Below are 22,337 nucleotides of genomic sequence, written 5' to 3' on the forward strand. Positions count from 1 at the left end.
GAAACTCCACTTTTTTACAGGGGTAACCCTTGGAAAATTTAGAAAAAATTCAAAATGACTTTTAAGCTATGTTTTTGGTGAGGAATGAAGGTACTTGCAGCGCTGATCACAGAATGGCATGCCATTTCCAGATCGGACAGAAATTGGCAGAGATATGGCTATCGCAAGGGGGCCAAGAGGCCAAACCTGGAAACTCCACTTTTTTATAGGGGTACCCCTTGGAAAATTTTGAAAAAATTCAAATTTACTTTTAAGCTATGTTTTTGGTGAGGAATGAAGGTGCTTGCAGCGCTGATCACAAAGTGGTGCACTTCATCCAAGGATAACCAAGGATATCCATGGATAACCCTATATTGAAGGATAAATTAAATTAACTATATAATAACATCATAAAGTAAAATCCTATTTTCTTTGCAGTTCAAACGCCGCCACAAAGTGAATTTATTTGAAACAGTTGGCAGCCCCATTCATTAGAGTTGCCAACTCAAATTTAATCTTTGAATTAAAAATCGTTACTTCGAAGAAACGTTTTTGAATACAATATTTAAAAAATTCCCCTCCATCATAAATAAGAACAAGAGACTATATTTATTGAATCGTGTATATTGGTGTTATTGTTAGACATATATGTAGTTGCTATTGACAGCGCACATTAAGCTCTCTACTTAAAACAAATTGAACGAAGTAAATTTTATGATTTCCAATATCGATGGCGTCAATTGGCTTTATTGTTTCGCTTTTTTTTCTTTTGTTTTATATACTTGTTTTCTGCTGTAATCAGTTTTACATACCACCTAGATTGAAAATTTGTTAATAGAAGGAGTACGTTTATAAAGTAGTTATAGTCAGGTATCAATTGAAAAGAAACTAATTTTTAGTGAGAAGAAAATAACCCAAAAGTTATAAACATTTATGTAAGTTATACAAAAAAATGTAATTGTCAATTGTATTTAACTAAAAAAATCTATTAGAATAGACCCCATATGCAGCTCATATCGTATCACAGGCACGCTTAATAGACACTCTCGAAACGGAAACGCCAACTTAAAAAACAAAAAAATGTTGACAAAAATTGAAACTTTCACTCAACCCAAAAGGCTTCACAAATTTATCTGCGACTAAAACACGCTACCACTAACAACAACGATCGATATGAGCGCATCCAACGTATGTACTTTCCCCCAACTTGTATCCCTTTATTTTTCTGTCCCCACCCACAATATCTATTTGCCCCACAAAATTGCATTTAAAACTGTTGACGCTACACGACGACGACTATACATTACGGTACATAAATATATATCATTATATATATATTGTATGTGATATCTGTATGCATCCCTACTTAGGTATGAACTACTCCCTTGCGTTTTCACTCTCACACTTTCCATAGTTTACTCATAGTAGTATTGCTAACTTTGCTTTCCTTTCTCTGCTCATCTTTTAAAAGTGGACCCCCATAGATACAGATAGTTTTCATTTGCAGATACAGATGCAGTTGCAGTTGCAGTTGCAGTTGCAGTTGCAAAGGATAAAATTAGATTTGATTCGCGCGTCTGACTGACTGCTGTCCGACTAATTCGATTGCTTTCATATTCAAGTTCTTCAACATTTTTACATTGCAATGTTTTCGCACAAACATTTTCGAGAAATTCAAAAAACTAAACGAATGGCAACCTTCTGCAAGGTGGAATTTCCAAAAAAAAAATAAATCCGACAAAGAATTAAGCTTAGGGATTAGATTAAATGATAAACTAGTAAAGCAGTTGTTGGTTGGTTGTCACACAAACACACACAGGAGTTTGTTTCGCCTCCTGGCCTCCTCATCTCCGCCATATCCTTCGCCTACAACTGGTATCTGGGCCACTGCCAGAGATCCTGCTGTTCCCGCTGCAGTTGCTGCCACTTATCCTGAAGCTGCTGGCACAGGCGACGGAATAGCTCGTAGGTGCCGCCCAGGGCTTGCAGTAGCTACTAAATTCTGCTGGCGCTCTCTTGCCGGGCACTGTAGCGAGGCTCGCCAGGCATCAGGGTGTCCGTGACCAGTTCATTGGGCGCCTCCAACACACCCTTGGCATGGGCGGCAGCCGTGTCGCAGTCGGTGCGCCGTGAGATCAGCAGGCGGATGTCTGTGTGCAAAGACAGCCGTCCAGAGCGCGATGTCTGGAACCTGCCAGGACAAGAGATTAGTTAGTGGAACCTTCTTAAAATGACCCTTTAAGACTTTATACCTCAGGTGAATGGAGTAACGCAGTCGCTTCATTTGCTCGGAAGTGATAAAGTGACCCAGTTTGCTGGTAGTGCTGTTGGCTGTGGGGCTTCGCGGCACTCTCGGACCAGAATCCTGCTCCTGACCAACCTCTTCGGCCAGTATGCGCTGCCGGATGAAGGTATGATGCAGCGGCGGCATGTCCCGCATATCGTAAGGTATCACAAACATCCGCACCACCGTGCCCATCGGATTCAGTAGTGTGGCCTGTACCGTTCCAGTCCTCGGAACCGAGTATCCCTTCCGTGGCAGACGAATCTCGCACTGAAATTTGATTTATTATTAGGGGAAAGATTTTTTAATGGTAATTTTAGACTCACCAGGTAGGGGGTGCTCAGAGTCTCGCCGTGCAGCTCGTAGAAGTAGGAAACCGCTGGGATAGTCAGCTGAGTGGGACAGAATCCTCCAGAGGCGCCCAGCTGTAGTTTAAAGCCCATCACCTCGATTTTGGGCATGAGACGGCGCTGAAGCAGGGATTCCTCGAGATTTCCCAGAAGCGGACGCCCTCCAAAATGGGCCGCCAAGCGAGCGCGACTCTTACACGGCGACCCACCCGCCGGACTGCACATACCCGACTCGAGATCCTCGTCAGATAGTTGCTCATCGGAGCCCAGAGAGCTGCGGTCGCTGCGATCGCTCAGGTGACGGGATCGCCGCTTGTGGGCAGCCAGCGCCTGTTTGGCGAATCTGGGCGACACCGAGAGCGATGCCGAGTTCGGCAAAGTGGGAGCAGAGAAAGATTTCTGCACTGGCGGTGTGGCGCCCACGTCCGGCGCCAATAGCTGCGAGTGGGCATGACTCAGGGAGGCTGGATCGAAACTGAAGGCAGGACCCCCGATGGCAATGGGGGCCGAGCTGCAGAAGATGGTAGTGAGGTTGACCTTGGGCAGGGCCTTCCGCATCAGCGGCGATATACTCTGTGGCGGCGTCTCGTTGTCAGCCAAGCCATTGCCACAGTTCAGCCGCAGCTGGTTGGGCTTGGGCGAGGACCGGCCCAGAGATTGTTGCTGCAGGGGCACCATTGCATCGGGTTGGGGCTTGGCCGCCACATGGCTCAGCGGCGTTTTGAACTGCACCACTATGTGGTCATCGATTCCCGATGGTGGTGTCTTGCATCGCTCGGAGGGATTCAGTGAGCAACGCTCTATGTTGGGCGTCAGCTTCGTGGAGGCGTTCTACGGAGGAGGAGTTTTGTCAGATAACGGGCTACACAAGTAATAAACAAATAAAAGACTCACCCGCGCATCAGTTGCCTGTTCCGCCTCCTGCTCCATGCTACCGTAGCCATTACTGTTGTGGTTCTCGTTGGTGGGTGACTGCTCCTTCCCTCTGCTGCCGTTGCTTCCATTCGAAAAGTTGTGTTGCGTCTTCTGGCGCTTGCACACCTGACAGCCGCTACTGGCGGACGTGACCTTGGCCTGATTGTTGTTCTGCCCCCCACTGAGATCTGAATTGCGGCAGGCCACTTCCGGATGCTGGGGCTTCCGGCTACGATTCTTTGGCGTGCGCTGGATGGCCTGAAGCAGCAGCTCGGCCTTGTTTCGCGGCGTACCCACGATGAGATCACCGCTGCTGAGACTGCAGCTGGATGTTTCCTCCATTTCGGAGGCCGTCGTGTCGCCGTCATCCAGCTCCTCTAGCTTGGCGGACGACGCCCTCTCCTTGGACCCCTTGGTGGCCGCACCATTGTCAGCACCACATCCCACGCCCCCTGTGCAGCTGAGGCAGAGCAGGGTCTTCTCGCTCCCGCACTGCTGGCAGCTGCTAAGGGACGTCTGGGTGCCCGTGGAGATCATGGCGATGCGTCGCGGCTGTTGCAGTGTCAGGGCCAGGGATTGCGGCTCCGACTGTGTCAACGACTGCGACTCCTCGCCCTCCTCCATGGGCTCCTCGGCGTGGTGTGGCCTATCAGGGGATAACTTCCTTTCCCGTTTCTTATCCCTGCGCTGCATTCGCTTCCGGTACTTCTGTAGCTGTCTCTCGCGGTGGCTCAGGCTGGAATCCCCATCGAGATCGTCCAGGCCTACTCCCGTTTTTCCGTTATCACAATGGGATCCGCTGGCCGACGTCGTGGGGGTGGCAGCACAAATCCTCGCTCCCAGGCCAGTGGGCGTAGCCGCGTGTAGCCCCCCGCCGCCAGTCGGTGTGCTGGCCGGATCTGCGGCAAGGAGCTTGAGTCTGGTGGCTGGACTCGGCACCAGTGGCTCTACATGAGGCAGGCCACCGTTTATCCGCGGCAAGCTCCTCACGCACACCGAGATACTGTAGTTCTCCGAGACATTCACGTTGGGAAAGTTGTGCACATTGGCCTTGGCGCTGAAGCCATCGTCCTGGAACTGGCCACCGGTGGTCGTGTGCTGCTTGATCCTGTAGAAGATGTTGAGACGAGGTCTCCTCGGCCCACCGCCACTGGATGTGTAGCTGGTGGCCAGATCGCCGGCATTGTTGGCGCAGTTGGAGAAGATCACCCGACCGCTATCGTACACCGAGGGATCACACTTGCGGAGCAGATCGCACCAGGCCACTATCTGGGAGAAGTACAACTGACTTCGGATGGCACTGCAAAGTGAGGGTAGGGTCATCGTGGGCGGAGGAACTCTGTAAGTGATAGTGATTAGTGATATTTCAGTTTGAACTGACCATTCTATGAACTCACTTTTCCTTGCCGCTGATGATCCACTGCTCCAATAGCAGTTTGTGGCTGACTGGACCCAGGTACACCTCGATGCAAACGGGCTCACGCCTGGCCAGGATTGCCTCCATTTTCATACAGTAGGCGCGCCAACGATTGCACTGAAAATAAATTGGATTTAGGATTTGAAATCTTAGGAATTGGTGTGGTGGACTTACGGTCATATTAACGTAGGACATATCACAGATGTGCTCCTCAATCTCCGACGGAGTCTCGCCCTTGGCCAGACCCATCTTCCTGAGGAACTGATCACAATGCGGCCCGTGTTTGGGCCTCGATGCGGAGCCAGTGGCTCCGTTGCTGGCAGTGGCCGATGTTGTGGTGCTGGTTGTGGTTGCTACAGCTCCCGCTGCTCCTCCCCCCACTCCGACTACGGGTCCACTCGGTGATCCCCCCGATCCCGACCAGACAAAGGACAGGTTAAGGGGGCGCGTTTCAACCGGGGCTGGTGGTGGCAGGGCGGGTCCGCCTCTCAAACACGTCGTGGCCAGCGATTGTAGGGAAAGGAGAATGTTATCCGACGAATTGGAGCCTGGGGAGCTGGCGGCACTGGAATTGTTGGTGCCTCCAGTTCCACTACTGCCACTCAAGCCACCACCACCTCCCATTCCCCCCGCTCGGTTGAGCATCACTCGCCGCACGATCTCATAGTCGCCATGATCCTTGTTGAGATCATTGATGGCCAGGGCCACCAGCTCGGGCTCGGCACTCATCGCCTGGGCAGCCGGTGAGATTTGTCGCAACTGGCACAGTTTCTGTGTCCAGCGTTGGTGGGTCAACGAGCTGCTGCTGGCTGCTCCTCCTCCGCCTCCTCCGACTGAACCACTTCCATTTCCGTTTCCGGCTCGGCTCTCTGATCCTCCCATGGAACCATAGGGATTCGTCGTTATGTTAATGGCGGCTCGCGAAGTGGAGGGACGTGGCGAGAGGCGGCCAACGAGGCTATTGGCGCCGGAACCTCCTCCAGAACCTCCAGATGCCACCACCACGTGCTGCTGCTGATACTCGTCATCGGAAATGGGTCGGCCCTCGAGGATGAGCGAGGCCAGGCCCAGCACTGTGGCGTTGAAATTGTTCTGAGCCCCGGCTGACTGGAGGCCACCCGTACTCAGACCCGCCGCCGCACCCCCAGTCGCTGTGGCAGCCGCTCCATTCTGACCCAAGCCCGCTGGTGGCGGCGAGTTGGTGATGCTGGTGGGTATCATCCTGTTCTTGGAAACTTGGAAACACACGGTCCACTAGATCTTTGTTGGATCTGCTTCCTCCGATGCCTCTGGCTTAGCTTCTGACGCTACTGCAGCTGCTTCCTCAACCAGAAGTGTTCTGTAACGATTAAATGGTAAAGCAAAAAAATAAGAATCTTGAAAAAGTAGGTGAAGGTTTTCCCCTTTTAGAGAATCTATAATTTATGGCAATACATAAGGCCAGGCCAGCAACAGATGGAGTGGCCACAGAGCAGCCTCTGCAAGCGCTTAGACGGAGCAGCTCTGGCAGCACCCTCAACTTGAATCGAGACGCCCAAGGTCCTCTGGCTATGTACCACATGGTTGACATGGTTTACTTTTCCGAGTTTTATCCTTCCGATGCGGAAGCACCGTGGAAGAGGGCCTGGTCTGTAGAATTCTTGGCCAATTGGATGGTTAACTGCGACACACTGACACGGCCCCAGTTTGGCCTCAAATCGTCATGCACCTATGTATTTATTTTCATCATGTACTGAACACACATACCCCCCCAATAAGCCAAGAAAAAAAAACTAACAAGAGTTGGAAACCAGGTCGTTACTTAACCGGAGACCCAGTTACGAGCAACATGTCAGCCGTTTGGCAATGCACGCTTGCTGCACCAGCCTCCCTCGGCTGCGAGCCACCCCCTCGAAAGTCAGCAACAACATGTTGCTAACGGTGTGACGTCATTGAGAGGAGCTTTGAAAGGCTTTGAAGGTCGTTTTGTTGCAACTCTCTCAGACATGCTCTAGGAAATTAGGGTACTTTGGCACTTGGAATTAATATAAACCAATATATTTATATAAATTATTAGGAGCTACTAGAGAATTGAAAAATTTACAAAACAAATATTGATTTAATCTTTATTAGACTAATATTTCTATATTATTTTCAATTGTAATTTCACATTAAAGCTCCCTATTTATTTCGTTATAAGAAGAAACTCCTTTAAAGTTTCATAATTAAGTTGTTCTCTCATGTTGTTGCTATTGCCGTCGATTCTTTATTTTTTTCTAAAAACAGCGCTTGGCAACAGCAGCTTTTCGAGTCGAAAACCAAACCAAATTAAGAGCCCCCCCCGACACACATTCGCATGCACTTGCACATTCATAGGATCGGATGTATGTATACAGAAAACAGCTGTTGCAGCATGGGAGAGCTAGCAACATGTTGCAAAGTAGCGCGCGAGATCCAGAGAGCGAGAGAGCCACAAAACATGTTAGCATGTTTGTCTTTACTTTTGCTTTTGTTTTTGCGTTTCTTCTTGACCTGCATACACAATATATAACTAGCGCGCGAGACAGACACCAGTATATAACCCCCAAAAGAGAGAGAGAGAGTGAGATTTAAAGAGGGGGCGTGAGAGACTTTTTTTTTTTGGGGCTCTCTGTGTATTTTTGCACATTACTGCCTCTCTGAGTGTGTGTGTGTGTGTTTGTGTTAGAAAACATCTGATTTTTGTATTGCTTTTGCCATCAGTTGGCAATATTTGCTGTTCGCGTGTGTGTGTTTAGTTTTGTTTATGGCACATCCATATAAAATACATACGTACATACATACATACATAATAATACTCTTGGCCCACAATAGGCGAATCACACAAACACACTAACGGAAAACCCGTATGAAAATGGGGACAAGCGAACGGAACGCCAAAGTTTAATAATATTCGATTACATTATTGCCACTCTCTGACTATTTGTTACTTTTCATTTTCTTTTTTTTTTCCCCATTTCAGCTGTCCATTATCATTTACATTTCATCGCTGCCTAAAGGCGGAAAATTTTATCTACTTTTCTCACGAAATTTTCCTTTATGTATTAGTTGGCAACTGATCTGAACCAATTATCATACTTTTTAGTGCTTTTTAAGGCCAAAATAGTAGGTTGGCAGCCAAGACTACAGAAACTGCAATTATGTTGATTCGGAAAACTTTGTCATAGCCTGCCGTGCGGCTCTCCCCCTTTTCCTTTTCCCTTTTCTTGATTGGCACACACTTTGGCGCTTTTCTGCACTTCTTGGCAAGCCGATTGAACAGGTTGAGGCGAAGGGGAGGGGGCTGGGGTCTGGGGGGCGGCGGCAAGGGGCGCATTGTTGAACTAATTTCATTTAGCTCGGCCACCGTCCTTGGCATGCTTTTTGATTTTGCAATGCGCTGCGCTCTGCTTGCACTTGTATTGGTTTGTATCTGAGCGCCGTGTGTGCTTGAATTATTTATTTATTTATTGCACATTTACGTTTCATTTGGTTTTTTTTTTTTTCAATTATATTCAGAAATTGTAAGCGAAACAAATTCAAATCGCATTTAAAGGCGCGCCAAGCGGTGAAAGGCATACCACACCACGAAACCTGCCGCCAGGCGGCGCTCTGCTTAGAGCTCTGCAGTGGAAAACCCGTTCAGAGGCAGATAAGAAAAACAACAGCGAACAGCGAGTGGAAAATTGTTATGTTGCAACTTCAAAAAAAAAAAAAACAAGTTCCGTTAGTGCCTTTCCTTTGTTTTGGGGTTTCCTTTTACCGTCCGTCCCCCTTCTTTTTAAAAGCATTATGAAATCCGAAAATAATTTAACACGTGAGTGCAGTTCGAAAGTCCGACTTGACGGGGAAACGAAAATAAACATCTTTTTGTTTTTATTTTTTTTTTTTTGTGTTTTACTTTAGTCATCCGATGAATGTGTCACAATAAGATATAATTACACTTATAACGCCAAGTGGAGATGTGTCATTTTTGCGGAAATGTGCAGGCGATGATCGGATGGGAAAATAAAAAAATTATTTCTAATTATAACAATTTTTTTATCTTAAAAAATAAAAAATAGGTTAGACACTGCTATGGAAATCCCAAAAATCCATTATGATTGTGTGTGTGCGTGTGAACACGTGCGTGTGGTGGTGACCCTCCCAATCATAAACCTTCACAGCTGAGCGAGCTTCTCTTTGTTTCCGAGGGGGCCGCACCTTCAGTGGGTTACATCGTATCCCTCCCCCCCTCACTGCCCTGGCACATTTTCCTCTCTTTCAGAAGACAGTTCTCTGTATTCGAATGAATTTATCGGTACATGGCCATCAGATAAGACATACATTAGAACAAACATAATTTTAAAGTTTGGGAAACAATTCAAGGTTGCAAGATATGAGATCTCCCCCTTCACTCACCTTTCAAAACGCTGTTAAAATTCCATTATTTATTCCGTTTGCTGCAACGAGAAGAGAGGGGGGGAAACGGATGATTAGAAAAGGAAATAGAAATTCTTCACAATTAATAGCAATTATTTGCTGCAATTTTGTATTTAGCAAGGTGAAGTTAAGTCCAATTAAATAGAATTTATTGTAGAGACAGTGAGGCACCCTGTTTCTCTTACACAACAAATAAAGTTAAATGTAAGGCTCTCTCCCCTGCTCGCTCACTCTCTCTTCTTTCCCTCTTCTGTCACCCACATATAGCCCCCAGCTCACATGTGCGCAGTAAATAAAAACAAAAGCAAGGCGAGCGCAAAAACAAAAATGCAAAGCAAAAATGTAAACAAACACAGTCCAGTTATGGGGCTCTTTGTCTGCCTCTTCCTCTTTTTGCCAGTAGGGGCCACGTAACGTGAGCACGTGAGAGCATCTCCCTCGCACTCACAGACCTGGGGGCCCAGATCTTCTGGAGTGGTGTAAGTGAGAGGGGCGACACTGGAGTGGGGGAGCCAGAACAGGACTCGTTGTTTGTGTGAGTGCGTGTGTGAGGCGATGGCACGTTTTTATTTTTAGCCAAAATATGCCCCGTCTTGCCAATCGCACGCACTTTTGCTCTCTTTTTTTTATGTTTTTGTTTTTATTTTCACGAGTGAAAAGCAAATGACCGCAAGAAGTGTTAATGCCTTCTGTTCCGTACTGATTCTGCTTCAACTTTTCTGTGACAGAGTACTTTACTTGGCCAACTCCAGTTTTCTGCTTCTTTGCGGGTCGGGTCTCTGTCTCTGTCTCCACCTCCTCCGCTCCACCGCCCCTCGCCCTTTTCTCTTCTTCATTTACATTTCCAACTGCGCACGTATAAAATTACACATGACGAGTGTATGTGCGAGTGTGTGAGTGTGCATGTGCGTTACATTTTATTTATTTTTCTTCTCTTTGAATTGATATAAATTGGTTGTACGTGTTAAGTGAGGGGGGAAAACTTTAATCAAAAGTTCATTTTTTAAGAACAGCTGTTGGTTTGTTTTTATTTTTATTTTTGGCTTGACTATTTTTTGTTTTGCTTATCTCTGCCAAAAACAAAAAAAAAACAAAACACTTTCACTTATATAAGAAGAGAGGGGGGTTCACAGATAGCGAAAGTTGCCTTTTATTTGTTCTTTGAACCCCCTTATTCTTAATCTCTTTTTTATTCCGATTTGATCTTATAACCCATCTTATAACAGATGCATTAGTATGTGTACACGTGGGTGGTTTCAAATGTTGCGCAACTTATTCTTATCGTTCCGAGTTACAAAGGTGTTATACTATTTTTAATCTTTTTTTTTTTCTTCTAGTTACATGAAGTGTAATAACGGAAAGCACATGGCTAATGTTAGACTCCCTCTTCCACTTCTACTTCTTCTTCCTCGCACAGCTGATTGTGAATAACAGGTTACAACCAGAAAGAGACAGACAGCGACAGCGAGAGATGGAGAGTTCAAAAGCAAAGTTGATAAATGACACAAATGCCCCATGCAAAGCAAATGCAGTGCCACAATTAGAAAATGTGTGTCAATTATATTAACAAAAATAAAAAAAAACTCGAGTAGTTTTCCTCCTGACTTCACCAATACACACACTCACTCACACACACTCTTTACACCATTTAAGGGAGTGGAGAGTGGAGACAGAGAGCTGGAGAGAAATAGGGGGCGAAAGGAGGTGCAAAGGGGCAGAGAGCATGATTTGAATTGCCTTTACAGTAATTTATGGGGGTTCGTGTATGTGTATGTTCGTCACTCAAGGGGGCGTCGCATAGTCTCCCAAAGTGTTTTCACCTACACATGTACCCTACAGTAGCACTTCCCCCTAATACACTTTATATAACTAATGCTTAGATATAGTATTTCACAAATGCTTGATGCTTGATAGATTCTATTTATTTCTATTTTTTTAACAAGCACCTGCCTGTTAAAGCTTTGGAAGCTCCACTGTAGCTGGGCGATCTTCAATCGTTTCTAAGTGTACGCGAGTGTGTGTGGGTGGTTGGGGGCAGAGCTTTGTCCAATTGCGCTGTATTTGTGGCATTACGTCACCAACACATGCGCAGCTGTCCAGCTGAGTGGCCAAAAGCAACGTCACTTAAAGCCATACAATTATTTGTTTTTTTTTTTTTTAACCAACCTTTTCTTGTTTTCTTTTGTTTTTTGCTTCTGGTTTGAAAAAATTGCTTCGTTCGCTGGGACAATTTTGAAATTATTCCTTATATTCGCTTTCTAAACACCCAGACAACACCAATTAGTTCATTTTTTTTATGTATTCACTGTGACAGCTTTTTGTCGTTTTTGATTAATTTGATGACGGATGTGAGTGGATTTTTGGCTTTTAGTCCTGAGCGTAGGATAATGGCACTGGCCACCACATATTTTCGATCGTTCGCTTAGCTGCATTTGAATTCTAAACGCTTTTGAAGAGCGCGCGCGTGTTCAAATATATTTGGCTGACGGTGGGGATATTTATTATATTTTTATATATTGTGGTGGTATTATATATTGAAGAGTCTCTCAAGCAGATTTCACGGCTGTTCAGTCGCACGAAACGGAATCAGGCAGGTAACACGATTATTGGCGAAACAAACTTGTTTGCTTAGATTTTTTTTCCTTCTTTTTTTTAGGGTTTATTTTGGACTGTGAGTCTCTTCTCTTCTGGCTGCACTTCACACACACACGCACACTGCGAAAAAAAATCGAAAATCTGCAGATACTGGGCACTGGTGATATTTAAAATAATTCTCTTCAACTCGAACTCGAACTTTTTGGCTCGACAACTCGCAATGAAATGAATTGAAATGCGCGGAGCAAAGTGTTCGCTTCTGCTGACGGCAACTTTCTAAAACAGCTGAGCTGCCAGCCAGTCAGCCAGCCAGCCAGCTCGCTTTGTTTATATGCATGTATCTGTATGTATGTATGAGTGTGTGTGTGTGTGGTATCTATATACTATATAGTATATAGAGGGGGGAAAACTACGTCGTACATTTGGCTAGTTTTTGTGTTTTTGTTTTCTCTTTAGCAACATGTTGCTAGCGATATGTTGCTGGTGCGCAGGAGAAGCCAACGAAAAATGTACACAAAAATCATATGGAAGTCCACACCAATACAAGTGCAGTGCAGTTGCTTGGCAAATAAACAGCAGACATGATAAGCCAAGTACATAGGTAAAAAAAAAAAATACGGGCAACTACATAGAGTGGGGCAAGAGCAATTGTTGTTGCGATAGCGATTCAATAACAAAAGCCCCTCAACACAGAGAGACTCAGATATACACACCTACAGATACAGATACAGCGCAGATACTCACACACGAACGGGGGTACAACAAAAAAACAAAATAAATAAAAGACAGAGAACCCGTTTCCATATGTTTGAGATGCCATGTTGTCGAGTGTTATGTACGAAAATAGCTTTTCGCTGTATCGGTTCGTATATAGCGAGATATAGTATATACACAAGAATCAGCTTGTGTCGGGGTACTTGTTGGCAGATTTCTTGAAACAACAAGAAGAGGAGGAGCAGCCAAAAACCAAAATCAAAAAAAGCAAAAACAAAAACAAAATCAAAACCAACAACAACAACGCATGCGCTTTCAATGCAAAATATACAAGCCCCAAAAAACAAAAAAAAAAAAAATCATCAGCGACCCAGACAACATTCAGAATTTATGTTTGCTTGCTTCTCTCTTTCTGCCTCTCCCCTCTGTCCTCCTCTCTCCTTGATTTCCTCTCCTACGATGCGAATCTTATCAGTAGCACCCACACTATCACGGTCTGTATATAATCTATTTACTTTGTTGCTCTTCTCTTCGCGCTGATATGATTTGTACTTGATATTTAATTTCAAGAAGAATAATATTTTATTAAAATGTGGTTAATAGAGTATGGCTCAACTCCAGACACAATCACAGACAGCACACATCCGTATTCACGGATACTTGTCGGGCGTCTGTCTGCAGAAAAGAACAAACAGCGAACGGCGAACAGTGCTGAAAACTGAACTCGAGTAACCCAGGTTCTGAAGCCAAAGGATACACGGCGCGACAACAAAGACGCAGCCAGCCAGCCAGCCAGTGAGCCATCGAGCCAACCATCCAACCAGCCAGACAAAGAAATGCCATGACCAATACGAAAATAAAAACGAAGACCAAGACCCCAAGACTGTGGGTTGGGGACTGAGGACTGGGAACTGGAGTCCGGGACGTTCTTCTTCCCTGTCCTGACCAAACAGGAAAACAAGAAACTGCTGTTAGCCCCCTCTCTTCTTCCGTTGAAAGCTCGTAAAAAACTGGATCATTATTATTCCTTACTTGAATAAGTTTTTTAATATTCTTTAAAAACTATTTAAGAGGTTTTCAGAGTATATCTTTGGTAATTGAAGGAAGAGAACCCCAAGTCTTTAAGCCCAGACCCGTCATATTTCCTGAAAACCTCAAAGATAACCGTTTTTGAAACAAATATTTACTGTTGTTTTCCCCTATTCCACCTCTTTTATCTTCAAGTACAAATAATATGTTTCCAGTCCGCAGGCAATCAACTTCAGTAACAGGTAGGTATTACCTTTTTTGTAATGGAAAGTCACGCTCAAAAAAAATAATAAAAAAAAAAACCCGAAAATTTCCACGCACAAAAAAACAGCTAGATGGCGCTTTAAAATGGATAACGACAGAAGAAGAGATGAGGTCACAAAAGCCCTTGGGGGGCTTGAAGTCTCTTATTTAAGTTGCTACACTCTCTTTCTCTCTCTCTTGCTGGCAGTCTTCCAAGCTTGAAAAGATCCACTGATTGACGTCTGGCTTTCTTTGGTTAATTTTTAATTAAGATGGAATTCGAGAAACGCTTCGTATATGTTTTGGGTTAATTGTTAATTTTTCCGCCAACACTCTAATAGTCTAAGAGTTGTTGGCCAAATCAAATTGCTGCTACAGCTTGGTGAGTATAAAGGGCCAGACTCTCTCTCTCGCCCTCTCCCCCTTTGCCTGTTTTATGTGCGCAGTTGTTTTCAAACACACACACACACACACATGTGGAAGCGGACATGAGACTGCTTCTCTTAATTGCGACGATCAGCTGTTTTGATAATAAAACGGTTAAAAACCTTATGAAAGCAAAAAGAGGAAAACAAAACTAGTATACTTTGTAGCTATCACGACCAGAAAGTGTTCTGTATAACTTTTAAATTATAGAACACGTCGTGGCACACTATTTGTCAAATCAAACAGAACGCAGTTGTTTAATAAAGTTTGAAGTTATTTTTTTTTTTATTTTTTTGTTAAACCCGCTGTTATAGCGGCAGAAACCCTTGGAAAAAACCTTGGATTGATTGAAAGCAAATATAGACTCAAGGCAGACGAACTCTTACACAAGAACGTCGCAGGGCAGCACATGTAACATGTAACCTGTGTGTATTGTACAGTAAATATTAGCTCCAGGGTTACATCTACTGATAAATGGGGGTTTCTGATACAATAGCACTTCAAAGCGGTTATCTAAAGAGTTTATTTTATTAAAAAATATTATAAAAGTACTTTAAACATTGCTTAACTATTCTTTATAGAGATTGTCATGTAGTCTACTGTATCTAGTCTCCACTGTACAACCCTTGGCATTGTCTATTTCCCGATTCTTTCAGCTCTTTGTGCCTGGCCGTATTTTCCGGCCCGCAACACAGCTGTTCTTGTAATTTGGCCCACACGTGACTGTGATTGACTCGGCAGGTGAGGAGGGTTGAGCGAAGGTGCCACCGAATGGCAGAAAGTTTAAGGTTGAGCGATGAGCGATGAGGCAGCCATTTTGAACAGCGAGTGGGCGATAGGGGGTGCAACGTGGGGCCCTACTACTAATATATAGATGGCCGATGACCTGGCACTTTGATAATCTGACACCACCGATAGCAGGCAGACATTTTGAATAATATAACTGAAGCGGCGGAATAACTGAAGTTTTGCTATCAACGAGTGTTAGTTAGACTTAATTGGCCCGTCGAGATAACGATATTCCAACTCTCCTATATTTAATTCCATCATATCAACAGTCACTTTTAAATTAGCAAACTCATTTGGTTATAATATTGGGAAAATAATAATGATTTTAAATCATTTAGAAATAGGCATGCTATGACGCAATCAAATAAGTTTAGGGATATATTTCTCGAAAATGGGAACTACTTATCATCCCATTCCACCAATTCCAAAGACCATGCGATGACTACATGATGTTTATTTTTGTAAAAAAATAAAGAAGAAAAAAAATCAAAAATCCAAACAAAGAGCTTTGTTGGCGAGTTAGAGAATTTGTTATTATTGTTTTTTTGCCCTCTGATTGAAACGATAAAGTGGCAAAAGGAAAGAAATGCAAATTCCATCAAAGCCATTGCACGAATATCAATCAAAATACATTTTTGGCGTGCCCTCGCCCGACTGTTTTCCGTTTTCCGTTTCAACCCCTGTATCCGGGACTACATGCAGTTCTAAACAAAAGAATCCACCAATCCCCCCTCCGAAATGGGAAGAGTGCTGCGAAGAAAGAGGAGAAAGAGACTAGAGGGTTGCCAGACAAGAGTCCAGACCACCCCCCAAATCTCTTACCTTTTAATTTTTCGCCATTTGAACCCATCATCAGCTGTGCTGAGTTTTTTTTTGGTAGGTTCATTGGCTTTACATTTCTCTTTTGTTTTTTGTTTTTGCTCCGAGAACCTCGAAAGTTACGCTCATATTGTTTTTGTTGTTGTTACTTTTTTTAATTTTCTTATTTTTGTTGTTATTTTCTGACTCTCACACGTTGTCCAAAGTCATTCAACCCAACAAACAAAATAACGTAAAATAAAACGCAAAAGAAGCGTCACGGGGGAGAAATTGGGGGAAGAAGGAGCACGGAACACGGAGCAACAACAAAAACAACAACGGAACGGGAACGGGAAAAAGTCAACGGCTGAAGCGTTGGGGTCACTGAGAGTCCATTTTAGCTCTCCCCCCATCGCTCTCACTCTCACTCTCACCCAAACCCCGCGCTTGGGTGCCAAAAATTAGCGATTCTCTTAAATTTGAAATACTTTTTATAATAAATGCGTAGTAGTATTCTCCGGCAAAGAAATCACAGAAAAAATTATTCAATAAAATAATCTTTTAAGATCATATTTTGTTTTTTGAATAATTAATAATTTCTTAATAATTTTTCTTCACTGTAGTCTTAAAGTGAATGCACCGAGAAACCACCAGGATATGTTCATTAAAACTCATTGAAGAAAATAGCTTGGTTTTCTTGTCGTTCTTTTCTTATCGGGGTAAAAATTTTGATATACGACCCTGAATCGTAATGCAATAACCCCATAGAATGGAACGGAATCATAATCTCAGATACATAGTCGCCGCCCCTACTAAGAAGGCCGACTCTGATAAGGTCCCTCGGAGTGGGTTATCTCAGGCCCCCGTATAACCGCAAGCCATTAAATAAAAACAAAAAATAAACACATGAACCATATTGAAAACGGTTACAAAACCGAAACCGAAAAACAAACTTCAAATTTAGGTTTCGGTGACTTTTGAGATAAGCCTGTGTGGTTTATTTTCTTTTTTGCTCCTTATCGGGTGTTGGTATAGAGTGACTACTTTACTTATGGCTTCATTAACAGACTGGAAAAACCATAAAAAAAATAAAACCCATACGTCGTCACGCATATAAGGGGGTTCTGGGTGGGTCCTTCCTTTGGGGAGCTATGGGGTGACGCATTGTATATGAGTCTTATAACTAGACTTCTGTAAGGGAATATTATTCCTTATTTATAAGGATATTTCCGGTTCTAGACTTTCTTCTTGGCCTTGAAAATGGGGGATATCTAAGCCAATTTCTATCCTAAGACCATCCTTCTCTTTTCTTATTTTATATAATTTTTTTTATTAAATAATAGGAATAATAACAAGTATATTTTCAGGAAGCAGTCATTGATTGGTCCTCCCACATTGCAACATCGATGACCTTTCATGTGGCATTGCTTTTGGCCAAGATTCTGTTGATTGTATTGCGCATTTGGCTTCAAATCCAAGCATCAGCTAGCTAGCTAGCTAGCTAATTGCTTATGTAAGCAGTCTGCTCGGCTATCATTTAAACAAATCAATGCAAATATTAAATCAATATGGATGAGCAGGTTGGACTGTCAACCGTTTCATTGCGATTTCTTTGTTGTCTGCTGCTCTTCTGCGCAAAAAAAGGAAAAAGGAAATAGAATGAGCGGAATTCAAGGATACAGCAAAGTCGACGCTAACAGTTGCTTTTCTCCGCGCTCTCTCTCTCTCTCTTTCTCTCTCTCACATACACACTCACAGCTGATTAAGAGGTAGGGAGGAGGGGGTGGGTAACAGAGACTAACAAATAAAGATTGAAAGGAAAGCAGTGGAACGTGAATTGAAATCATATTTACTTTTACCATAACGGGAATATGTGGAGAATTCTCCAAAGACATAGAAACACACACATACACATATGAAGTGCTGTTAGGTATATAAGGTATCACTTTGTCCGCTTTGTTTACATAATTCCCCCGCATTTCGGGTTTCAAGTGCGGTTTCAGACGCAATATTCTAACAAAAGCTTGTCTGTCTGACGAAATATTAATGTCCCCCGCACATGCATAAAGTTAAAAAGAAATTAATGACAATTTCGGACATTGGGAGTGGAGAGAATGCAATAAAAATGGCGACTTACCTTTTCTTCTTTCTCGCAGAAGATCGGTGTCCAAAATAAGAAAGAAAAGGCACACTTTTTGCTCAGTGCAGAACTAATTTGTTGACGCAATTAGAGACCTGGACATTGTTGCAGTCTATTTTAGCTGCAAAAATATTGATTTCACTTGCCTTCCGCTGTTGGCTGTTGGCTGTTGCTGCCTCCTACACTCACACAACACACACACTCACGCACTTTCAGGCGCACTCAGCTGAGCTGCTGCTTCTTCGTGGCTTTTGCGTCTATAGCACACATTGATTTTTATTTTTTTTTTTGCCTATTCCTGCATTTCTTTTTTTTTGGTATTGCACAGATGGATATACTTTATATAACCCACGGATGGCCACTTCTCGCTGGCTTATTCGCTCTTTTCAACTAGTCGCCGATTTTCTTGCGATTTCTTCTGGTCATCGGGAGGAAATGGTTCTTTTTTTTTTCTTGGTTGATATTCGATTTTCGCCAACACCCACGCACCGAACCGCGCTCTCTCTCTCGGACTACTTATTTCTCAGCTCTTCATCTATCCTTATCCTTTCTACTTATCGGAATTGATCGTTCTCGGCTGGTTGGCAGCCATTGCAGCGAAAATACGACTGGAAATACCAGCACAGGTGCACTGCGTTAGCTCGAGCTGGGCTGGGAAATCCGGAAAAGCCTCGCCTACACTTGCATTGCCATCGCGTTGCGTTTTCGCTACCGAGATTTGCATAATTTCCACTTTTTATTAACGCACAGGGGCCTGTGAAATTATTGTTTATTTTTTTTCACCAACAAAAACAACTGTGTGGGGCGAGACTGAGTGACCAGACTGAGTGTCAGCTGTGGGTGTGCCAGTGTGACCATATTACGGCCTGATTAAAATACCATGGGCGGGAAAGACGCAAAATGTCGTTACTTTTAGAGGTTTTTAAAAATTTTTGATTATTTGAAACAAATCTATGAGGAATATATAAGTTCTTGTTATCCCATTAATTAAAAAGAAAACACATTTTGATATTTAAAATATTATTTAGTTAAACGTTTCTCAGTTTAAAATGTCATATATATCTGGTTTTTCAGATTAATTCTTGTTAAAGTTCAAGTGTTTTTTTTATCCGATAAAGTTGCATTTCTTTTTCTTTGCAAAACTACACACACGTACGTACATCATGTAAATATAAGTCTGCATTGTAAAGCCTTTACATAATACATATATATATATAGGTGTATATAAGAACTATTCCTTTTTAAATTGTAAATTTTATTGAACCAAAAACTGTTTTTTTGTGTGTGGTACGGAACTAATTTATGCACTTTACGGCAATTTATCTTTCGGTTCTTGAACACTAACTCTAATTAATACATATCAGTTGTGATTTAGTTGATTCTTTTTGAACATTTTTAAAATATAGCTGAAACACACTACAAGAGACAGAGAAAGATCCGTTAAAATACGCACTTACAACTCTGATTTTAATAGCGTTCTTTTCTTTTCTTTTCTTATTTCTTTTGTAAATATGACTTTCTTTCTGATGATTTTTTTCTAGGAAAATATATGGTAGATATATGTTTTTTGTATGACACCATTTGCTTATCTTAACTTTAGAGAATAAAATGAATCAGGAAAATATCTCATCTGGTATCGTTTGCGTTTATTGTGCTTATCTGTGTGTACTTTGTATGTTCTGTGCGGTAGAGGGGGTACGGTAGAGGGTTAATCATGTGTGTCAAAGGGTTAAACGGATTAGTGGCCTGTTATTGTCACGCCAGCGCTTTTTCTTCGGTCACCCTTTCCCTCAGCTCACAACTGGAGTTTTTGGCTCGATCTCTCGAGGATTATGGATATAATATATATATAGTGTGTGAGGTTCTGCCAGAGGAGGGGGAAACCTTTCAGTTTTTGGAAATCAGAAATCCAAGCTATCTTACATAATATTTAAATATATATTCTATTTAGTTGAGGTGGTCCAAGCTGTGAGCTAATTCGAAAGGCTAACTGTCCTGCCCGTTTAAGGATTTTCCAGGGAGTGTAAATAGATTTCTTGATATTTTCTTTTCTAGATTCAAATAACTGCAGTGTATATGAGTCGTTTGTTCGTTGTGTACTATACATGGCTATACATAGATAACTCTAATTGCTGAACAGACTTAGCTGGCACTAGACTTTATCAAAATTAGTGTCTGTGTTCAGGTGTATCAGGTGTGTGTATGTTGTGTGTGTGTGTGCTAGTTTGAACGCTTTGTGGTTCTATCGACATGTTTCGGAATTCTTAATAACTTCCTGGTTACTTTCTTCTTTAGCGAAAAATCAAGCCTTAATCCAGATGAATTTAAAATGTAGTTATAATTTATAAAACATTCAAGACAGGCGCATGCATTGTGTATGCTTGGGGACAATTTTAAAACTAATCGTACATAATTGCAGATTCTAGGCTAGACACAGAACACTTAGGCGGAGCCACCTGAAGCTGCCAGGGGAGGGGGGTGCACGTCTACATACATAAATACATATATATATACAGGGGCTATATAAGATAGCAATTCTTCGGGCTTGCAGTTAACAACAAAACACAGAGGAGCATGTGGGACTAATACGGTTTTCACAAATCAGGGTCTAGTTAAAGTAGCATATTAAATAAAATAATCACAATTTGATGCTGGTTTTCATTTTCTGGTGAGTTTTTAAAACTCGATCCAAACTAAAACTATGGTTAGGTTTCGTTGAAGCCGCTGCTGCTGCTGCTGCTGCTGCTGCTGCTACTGCTGTTCCAGATCTGGCATCTGACATCTGGCGGCCTATGTGCTCATCGCCGCATCAAGCAGGCCCAGCAAGTACATGCAGATCATCGAGATGAGGGTCAGGCTGAACACCGTGGCGAACATAACGATGCACACCGGCCAGCATCAGTCCGTGGCGGTTTTGCGCATTATCTTCCTGGCAAAGCCGATGGCCGAATCTCAGAGAATCTCACAGCAGCGGCAGTACCGTGGTCGGTGGCCACTGGTTACCGCCGGAGGGGTTCCGGGTGCGAAATAGGCATGCACCTTGATATTTGGTAGATGGGTCTGTCAAGAAAAGTTATTAATAAATTTCAAAATAAGAACTATAAACTACCCACCTTCAGCTTAATTATGGCGGCTCGGCTTATAAGCTGACAGTCGAATAATTCGATGCGCTGCAAGTTGTGGCAAGACACCAGATGCTCCAGCGTTCGGTCTGTGATCAGGGGGCAGTTGTCCAGTTCCAGCACAGATAAAATCTCCGGGGCGCAACTGCCAGTAGTGAGGTGTCGTATCCCATCATCCGTGATTAGTTCACAATGTGATAGGGTCTACAAACAAAGCCATCTTATTAACGAATTTTATTTTATTTAAATAATAGTCTTACCAATTTTTCTAGACTGGGACAGCCGGTGGCAAGATGTGCCAGGGTGAGGTCTGTTATTTGGCTACACTCCTCCAGATCCATGCGTTCCAGATACTTGCAGTTACGTCCCAGCGCCTGGAAACCGATGTCAGTAAAGTTGCGGCATCCAGATACCTCGAGGGTATTAAGAAGATGATTGTGCTGCGAGAGGGCCATTAGCGAGAGATCGGTGAGATCCGCGCACTTGGACACGCACAGCTTTTGTAGCTTGGAACAGTTGGCCGCTAGTTGGCGGATCGATGAATCAGTTATGGTCTAAATGGGATTATTTTTAGTCTTTTTTCGGATTAAGTAAAGAATTTACTACCTCACAGCTGTGGAGATTTAGCACCATTAGATCGGGACAGTATTTGGCCAGGCACATTATGGCATTGTCGTTTATCTGTTTACAACCTTTGCTGCTGAACTTTCGCAGCTTGACGCAGCCGCGAGCCAGCGCCTCTACGCCATTCTCGGAGATGAGGTGACACCAGGACACATTGATCTCCATGAGGTTCTACAAAAGGGATATAGTAATTATATATTATTTGGATTTAATTTTTTATAGTATAGGTAACATACTGGGCAGCCATCGGACAGATACTTTAGACTGTTGTCGGTTATATTGGAGCACGAGTCCAAATTAATGGCCGTTAATTTGGAGCAATATCTGCTGATGGACTGTGTGGATATATCGGTTATCTTCTTGCACTCTGACAGATCCAAGTGTTCGATATTGTGGCAGTGATTCGCTAGAGTTCTGTAATAAGTATAAGATATGATATACATTTTATTTATGTATTATTGATGTATTATATACCTCACGGACTGATCTCCCA

At 43.2% G+C, this 22,337-nt stretch overlaps 2 protein-coding genes and 1 long non-coding RNA gene across 5 annotated transcripts in view; 1 reads left to right on the forward strand and 2 right to left on the reverse strand.

Annotated features, from left to right (window-relative positions):
* Positions 1–585: 585 nt before the first annotated feature.
* LOC6494652 lies at positions 586–18,388 on the reverse strand. The gene is made up of 8 exons (XM_014907420.3): positions 18,096–18,388; positions 9,344–9,384; positions 5,120–6,284; positions 4,926–5,062; positions 3,508–4,867; positions 2,590–3,444; positions 2,232–2,533; positions 586–2,170 (listed from the first exon to the last, which is right to left on the reverse strand). Exons 3-8 carry the CDS (start codon positions 6,164–6,166, stop codon positions 1,975–1,977), a joined length of 3,897 nt encoding a protein of 1,298 aa, XP_014762906.1. The 5' UTR covers positions 6,167–6,284; positions 9,344–9,384; positions 18,096–18,388; the 3' UTR covers positions 586–1,974.
* LOC123257199 lies at positions 8,552–10,968 on the forward strand. Its single transcript, XR_006507204.1, has 2 exons — positions 8,552–8,759; positions 10,702–10,968. It is a non-coding gene; the product is annotated as an uncharacterized LOC123257199 (long non-coding RNA).
* Positions 18,389–18,609: 221 nt separating the features above from the next.
* The window catches only part of LOC6494651 (F-box/LRR-repeat protein 20), a 10,816-nt gene continuing 7,088 nt past the window's right edge, over positions 18,610–22,337 (reverse strand). For all 3 annotated transcript variants that reach the window (XM_001959891.4, XM_032451071.2, XM_014907419.3), the window contains 6 exons: positions 22,319–22,337; positions 22,081–22,258; positions 21,827–22,015; positions 21,481–21,774; positions 21,212–21,424; positions 18,610–21,158 (listed from right to left, as the gene is read on the reverse strand). The exon at positions 22,319–22,337 is cut by the window's right edge and continues 76 nt beyond it. In XM_001959891.4, coding sequence (XP_001959927.1) covers positions 21,051–21,158; positions 21,212–21,424; positions 21,481–21,774; positions 21,827–22,015; positions 22,081–22,258; positions 22,319–22,337 — 1,001 coding nt within the window. In that variant the 3' untranslated portion in view covers positions 18,610–21,050. The remainder of the gene's footprint in view (positions 21,159–21,211; positions 21,425–21,480; positions 21,775–21,826; positions 22,016–22,080; positions 22,259–22,318) is intronic.

Source organism: Drosophila ananassae, chromosome 3L (assembly GCF_017639315.1).
Source record: "Drosophila ananassae strain 14024-0371.13 chromosome 3L, ASM1763931v2, whole genome shotgun sequence".
In the NCBI taxonomy this organism is placed as follows: domain Eukaryota; kingdom Metazoa; phylum Arthropoda; class Insecta; order Diptera; family Drosophilidae; genus Drosophila; species Drosophila ananassae.